General features: G+C 34.8%; 2 protein-coding genes across 2 annotated transcripts; one reads left to right on the top strand and one right to left on the bottom strand.

Annotated features, from left to right (window-relative positions):
• The first annotated feature begins 515 nt into the window (after positions 1–515).
• LOC114307406 (exosome complex exonuclease) lies at positions 516–2,430 on the top strand. Its single transcript, XM_028252813.2, has one exon. It carries the CDS (start codon positions 986–988, stop codon positions 2,231–2,233), a length of 1,248 nt encoding a protein of 415 aa, XP_028108614.2. The 5' UTR covers positions 516–985; the 3' UTR covers positions 2,234–2,430.
• Positions 2,431–2,750: 320 nt separating this feature from the next.
• On the bottom strand, positions 2,751–7,062 carry LOC114307407 (tail fiber). The gene is made up of 3 exons (XM_028252814.2): positions 6,751–7,062; positions 4,495–4,726; positions 2,751–3,262 (listed from the first exon to the last, which is right to left on the bottom strand). Exons 1-3 carry the CDS (start codon positions 6,852–6,854, stop codon positions 2,966–2,968), a joined length of 633 nt encoding a protein of 210 aa, XP_028108615.2. The 5' UTR covers positions 6,855–7,062; the 3' UTR covers positions 2,751–2,965.
• Between the last annotated feature and the right edge of the window lie 334 nt (positions 7,063–7,396).

The following is a 7,396-nucleotide window of genomic DNA, read 5'->3' as shown; positions in this document are numbered from 1 at the left end:
TATATTTTGATTTTTATATGAATGCTTACCTCCTCTTTGATGGGTTGCTTCAGAAAATTATCTTGATTATCACTTTCATTCATTGTTTCATTGTTCAAACTTTCTTCTAGAATTTAGAGTTTCAAAATAATAAAAAACAATAATATTAATGATAATGGTGAATTTTGATAGGATGAATTGGAGTTTTGGAGTGAGAAAGAAGAACAAGAAGAAGAAGAATGAGGCAAAATAACGTTGATCTCTTGGGAAAGAAGATATAGAATTTTCAATAGGAATAATGGATTAGAGTGTACCATGAGGGAGAAAAAAAAATTTATTTTAAGATTTAATATGTATTACCCTTATTGATAAATTCATATTAAAATATAATAGAAATTAAAATTTATAAATATAAATTGGGTGTATTGACATATTTTTTAGGTTCAAATAGAATGCCCCCAATATTTGTACACCTTTCAATTTTAGGCCTGGTTGAAAAGCCCAAAATCCAGCATTGTTCATAGCCCACCAAACAACTATAATTTTTACTGATTCATTGACACTTCTAATTAATTCAACTCTGAAAAATTATACTCAGAGCATCAGCGATGACAATTCACATTGGTCTAACAAAAATTGTGTCGACTATGATTAGCTATGCAAAATACACATTGCCTGCCTTGTTAATGATATCCATATAGTTCATTGACTATGCTCGAACAAGTTGTAATTTGTCGTGGAAGATGCTTACAACGTGTTCGATAAAATGCCACACAGAAGTACCAGCAATGAATTATCGGTATTGCATTTGGGTTTATCGTTCATTGGCTATGCTTGAACAGTTGTAATTTTTCAGGGAAGATGCTTACAACATGTTCGATAAAATGTCGCACCGATATTGCAATTGGGTTTTGATGTTGCAGCCTTGGGTCTTGGGGAAAATGGAGAATCAGAGTTCAAAAATTTCATGAACAATTAGTGACTTTTGTGTTTCGACTGGCGAATAATGGCTTATAAACTAGTGCAAAACCTTCTTTATCGCCCAAAACATCTTCCCAGGAAGCAAAATATGGCTATGCATCTGAGAGTAGTATTTTATCATTGCTCTGAAGATTCAAATGAAGAACCTTTACTTTCTGAATGGAATGAGAAGGCATTTCCAAAGCTAATGAAATTGACCCACTTGTTGAAAAATGTGGATTTGATTGACGGAAGGCTTGTTAACATCGATGACAATTCAATAGTTGTTGATGACTATCTTGAACAAAGTATGCATACTTTTAAGTCGCTTTCCCGGGTCTTTCTTGGGTCTCCTACGATGCAGCAAGCATTAAAGAACGCAAAGGCTATACCGCCTCTTTGTTTTAGTAAACCAAGCCAAAGAGAGCCAATAACTGTGACTTCGATAACCAAAGTTTGCAACTTCTTAAACATTTCTGCTCAGCAGAGGAAGTTGGTGCGTCTAGCAATATGCCCACAGGTTACACAGCACCAGATATGGACTGGTGCACTTGAGGAGGTACTGATAGGATTGAAATCAGAGATTGAATTTCTGAGTCATCGTTGTCCAACCAAAGGGACAAGGATGGGTCTGCAAATTGTCTCTAGCTGTCTGAAGTTCTTAGATGCTGCTAATTCTTATGATCCCAACTCCACTTCTTGGATGCGCCTTAAACCTTCAAAAGTCAATGATTCACCAGTTTCGGATAAATGGGAAGATATTCTTGAGATGTTCAATGACCTTATGAATTGCTTGAGAAATGAAAAGGAGTCACTTCTTCATTATACGAAGATTGAGATCATGAAAGAGGGGCTTTTTCAGATTAGGGATGTGTTGATAAATAAGAATATTGGATACAAGGAGAATCGGCATCAAGAAAGTTTAGTTCAGAAGAAGCTAACGAAGTTATTGGGTCATTCATCGAGATGCTTGTTCACGCTTCTATTGTACTATCTCTATGGCAGTGTTGGAGATATTGGAGTAGAGATTTGTGGTGGGATTTATGAGAGTGGTGACGGCGATTACAAGTTTTGCTTGTGTATGGGGAAGATTTTGACATCGAATGAGGACAAGATGGTTCAAGGTGGTATGAAGCAATTGGACAGGGCTCTTCGGCTATTCAAGTTTGTACGTGAAACGGCAGGAATGAAAGGAGATTTGGAGCTGCAAGGCCATTTATGGTGTGTTGCGACTGAGGACAATTCTCTTACATTCAGAGGAAATAGGTTCTTCGTACATGGGATGAGACTATAATCTAAGAGCATCTCTGTAAAAGAGTTTTATGTGGGTTATGCAGTATTGCAATTTGCATTCATCAGTCACTTCATGCAAGTTGAAATCAAGGCATGTTTTTTTAAGATCTTGTTACTTGATACTTGTCAAATTTAACACAAATAATGTCCCAACTATTATGTCAAAATCAGTGATTATATGCAAGTCAAATTTCTTCCCATTTTACCTTTTCCATTCGGTGGCCCTCATCTAGCAGGCCAAGCATTGGCCTTTTCCTATTGTATTTATCTAACAAAAACTAAGAGAATTCACAGATATATACAACACAGAGAAGCATTTGATACCATTCATGCCGCTGGTGATTTATGATTATTGCAGGCGGAATATCCTATGCTAGCTAATAATAACTTTAAATCTATATTTGACCAAGCATATACCATGCCTTGGGTGTACCCATTTCAATTCATTATCAGCGTACTTATGTGTTTATCTAAAAATGAAAACAGAAAACGAGAACAATATCAAACAGAGACACGTATTTCAGAATTTGCACTTCCTTTTCTGTTTCCTAAACCAACAAAGAACACATCAGGGAGTTTCTTCATGCCTTCAAAAACTATGATGGGCAGAATATCATTCATGATTGTGACAAAAAAGGGTACAAAATGAAGAAAATTTTTGGTACACAGTTTGAACTCACAAACTATGACAATGGAAAAATGAGATTCATTCTGGTCACTAATACATTTCGACTCATTTCAGCTTGGATTTTGAAGAGCTCTGCAGTGGTTTTGCAACAGGACGAGCCGGGACACTTCTCGCAACCTTCTTTACATCATACTTGACAGAAGAGAAGACACAAATCATCGCAATAAACATCGTTGGGTAGACGAAAATTGATTTTGTTGGATCTGTATTCACTGGCTTTCCAAGGATCCCTTCCTTGACAAGGCCCCAGATTACCAGAAGTGTTCCGAACATGCTCATTCTCCCGGGTTTTAGAATACCAATGACTGCACCTGCCACGGAAAAGTAGCTACCAGCAAGCACCTGGTGGAAAAGCAATGAAAATTAGAAAGAATCCTAAAGGGGATGTGGGATGTAGAAGGAATTAATTTTTAAGCTAGGGTTATCAAAAAGTCAATTAAGAGAGAGACAAGAGAAGGAACATCCTCCTTTTTCCAAAGGTTTTGCGGTAACAAAAACAAAATGCTTTTCTAACTGCCCCCAAATGGAAAGCTGTAACACAACATTATCTGTTTTTTCTAAATACAGCCAGTTTCTGATCACGCACATTATTTACAGAAGTAAAAGAGATTGTGAAAAATAAAAGGTAAAACAGAAAATGGGGATCATGAATTGCAAAGTGGAGTCGGGAAGTGAATAAGGGCCATAGATGCAGGACAGGAGCATCTTCAATGGGCTCTCCAAGAGGCCATTAGAGTTAAATATTTGTCCAGTTAGCTAGTTCATTTTTTTTTTTTTTTTTATTTTGTCTCCAAAGTTTGTTCTTTTCTGATTGTTAACTAGCTTTACAGTTACTGTCATTGCTAACTGTCGCTACACAGAGAGAGAGGCGGTGGGTTCCACACCCTTTTTGTAATTTTTTAATCATTTTTTCTCTTCACATGTACATTTAAGCAAACCCCACGCTTACCTAACATTTAACACACTTCAACTACACCATTGGAGCATCCATTCACTCTCAAAACTTGCAAATACTTGACATAATTGTATCCCACTTTTATCACTTTTTATCATATAACACACTTTTACACACAAAAAGTGAGTAGACTTGTCAGACAAGCTTAATAACAAAGCATTGAAAGAGAAGTTCATTTTATTGTTTTTTTTTTTTCTTTTCTCAGAAGTTAAAAGAAGATTTTCAGAAGTAATCTCTGAAAACAACGAGTTTATAATTATTAGAAAATTTACAAGCCATCCAAAAGAATGACTGCCAAATTTATGTACAGAATGGCATTGGAGAAGTGCATATTGAGTATGTTAAATCTGCAATAATAACTGATTAAGGCTGCCAGCCTGCAATAGTTTTTTTTAAAGAAATCTTAGGTATGGTTGTCATTATTTCAAAAGAATAAAAAACTCATACCAGGACTAGGGTTATTATTCATCAGCAGAAAGAACACATTTCCAATCAGAATACTTCATCCGAACTGTTTCTTTATTTTGAATTTTTCCTCGAACTAATACTGCGCAAGTTTTTTTTTTCCCGCATAAATGTAAAAAAAAGAAAGAGCAAGAAGAGAAGTTCAAGATCAAACCTCCAACCGCTGTAGATCGGTCATTGCAGAAGCTCTCTTCACATCAGTCAAGTTATAAATGCTTATCAGATTATTCCAGCTTGGAAAAGTCATGTTCTTGATGAGACTATTTGCAACTGCTCCAGGATAGAGAAGTGCCTTCACTGCACCAACAGGGACAATCTCACTTGCAATCAACTGGGAAGATGTGACATGAATAGGAGTTGTACACATACCAGCTCTACATGGAACCCTGGTAAATCAACACAAAACATCAATAACAGGCTGAACAAGTAGCACACAGTTCTAATTCTATTCGTTTATTAGATTTCAGCTGTCATTCTTCAAAATTACAAAACAAATACTTGTTAGACAATAACTTTGACACGCTGAGGGCCCGTTTGTTTTGGGTTATGTAGATGGAAGGGGATTAGGATGGTGGAGGTGTTATTTAGTGTTGTGTTTGTTTGTAGAGTTGGGGAGAGGATTATGATGGTGAAGGTGATATAGATGGAGGTTGGGCAGGGGATTGAGATGGAGGTTGGGGAGATAGTATTAGAAAAATAGTGAGGGGATTAGAAATTTTTTTATTTTTTTTATTTTGGGAATTTTTTTATAAATATTAATGTTTAATTTTTTATATTTTTTTATTTATTTTATTATTTTATATAAAAATAATTTAACAATTCTTACACTAACAACTATCATCAAAATAAACACAATTTTACTTAATCCCCTCACTATCAATCCCCTCGCTAACAATCCCCTCGCTATTAATCCTCTCACTATAAATTCTCTCCATTCTACCTCTGAAAACAAACGGGGCCTGAGAGAAAACAAGACCTATTTGATAGCATATCAGATTGTGATAAGGCAATTATATTGAGGAGCATGTCAATTGTTAAAGTTACTACTAGCAGTCAGCAGCCAAAATCTATGAAGTTTTCTTCCTAAAGTATTCAGGCATGTGCAAAACTGAAAAACGACTACCATCCTAATCATTTCAGTAACTACTGGAAATGTCATACAGTATAAATCAAGAGTGTTAAGATGTGATCATGACATTGAAATGTGGTGCAAATGATATGCAATAGCATTTAAGAGTAAAATATTATGTATCTTATATTGTTTAGTTTCCATTTGTTGCCACAAGCGCAACGATTCAAAAAATTGTGCGGTTAATATAATTATAATACAATTGAATCCAACAAATTCTGATAGTACCTGGTGACTTATTATCCTATTAAGGTAAGTTACATAATGAATTTAAGTATAAAAAATCTAAGCAAGCCCAAATCCTACAGCATCAGGAAAGAACTTGGCTAGTCATTCATTCACAAATGGTAAGATAAACATATATTTCAAACATCGAAAGAACCCCCAGATTCAAGAAAAGTATGTAGTGGCCACCCATTAATCAACTTATCAATCCATGAATTTCATGAAAGTGGAAGCTTGCTTTTTAGACAGAACTTAATTGGAAAGTGCTTTGACACTGGTGTGTGCTGCTGAACCACTTGCATTAATGTGCACTTCGATTCATCAAACACTGCCTTAACTCTAAGGGCCTCCTTTAATCCTTAAATAAACCAATCCATCTTAATAGAAGGCTTACTGTGGACTAGGATAAGTTTGCTGAGCTTAATTTACTCGACTGCTTCACATTACTGTCACATAGATGAAAGATTTTTCTTGTTTCAACATATCATATCATATGGCAGTAAGAAATATCCAAGCACTCTTCATATTGAATCCAAGTTCCATATTGAGAGAAATCTCATAATTTTGCAATCATAGTTAGAAATATCCAAACACTCAAAATTATATTAAATCCAAGTTCCAGTTTGAGAGAAAACTAAATCTCGTGATTTTACAATATAAACTCACCAACACAAGCACATAACTTTCATGAAAAAGCTTCAAATTGGACCAATAAACTATAAATCAAACCCATAAACATGATATGAAACATCTTGTAGAATCCAATTACATCAAAACAAGTGTATCAATCATTTGTTTCACTACGAGTCAACCAGAGCAAGATGGCATAAATTCATCAAAAAATAAGCAATACCGAGATGCCAAATGACGATGAAGACAAGAAATTGAGTGAAGACCCAGCTTGAAAATGAAAAATAAAAGTTGGGTAATGAAGATCACTGTGTGTGTGTGTGTGTGTGTGTGTGTGTGTGTGAGAGAGAGAGAGAGAGAGAGAGAGAGAGATTTTATAATTGGCAAAAGTGAAGAGCTAAGGTGGAGTAAGAGTGAAATGGGTACCTGAAAAGAGGGATCTGGAGGATGATGAGGAAGAAATATATGCGAGATGCGTATGTGGAGAGATTATTCAACCATCCCTTTGAAGAAGATGAAGAAGTTGCCATTTTAGAGAGAGAATTGAATAAGAAGAGGAAGAAGATGATGATGATGATTATGAAGAATTAGAGAGAGAAAGCAAAGGACTGTTTGGGAGTTCGAAACCAATCACAAGCCAATGCACAAAAGGCAATATTCTCTGTTTAGGGTCAATTTTTAATTTAATTTCACAATTAGGTAAATTTTTAAGGATAGTATTGGTAGAGGTGCAATTTGCGCAGGCTCAATCCAAATAACTGGAGCTCAGTTTAAATTTTTTTAAGGCTTAGATTAGATATTTTTAAATTTGGTATGGGTTTAAGTAAAAATTCAGAAGTTCGAATTAAATTTGGACGAGTTTGGACAAAAATATCAAACAACTCGAGCAATTCGAAACCCAAATTATACATATATAGATATATAAAAATATTAAATATACATATAAATTATTAGTCATTACATGATATTAACATAATTTAGATTATTTAATCCTATTAAATATATATTATATATACAAATCATATAAAATCTTACTTTTTTATTTTCACTCATAAATTATAAAGACTACTAT

This window comes from Camellia sinensis, chromosome 13, assembly GCF_055761805.1.
Source record: "Camellia sinensis isolate YWXY chromosome 13, ASM5576180v1, whole genome shotgun sequence".
Taxonomy (NCBI): Eukaryota; Viridiplantae; Streptophyta; class Magnoliopsida; order Ericales; family Theaceae; genus Camellia; species Camellia sinensis.
This window is presented reverse-complemented; position numbering and strand designations above follow the sequence as displayed.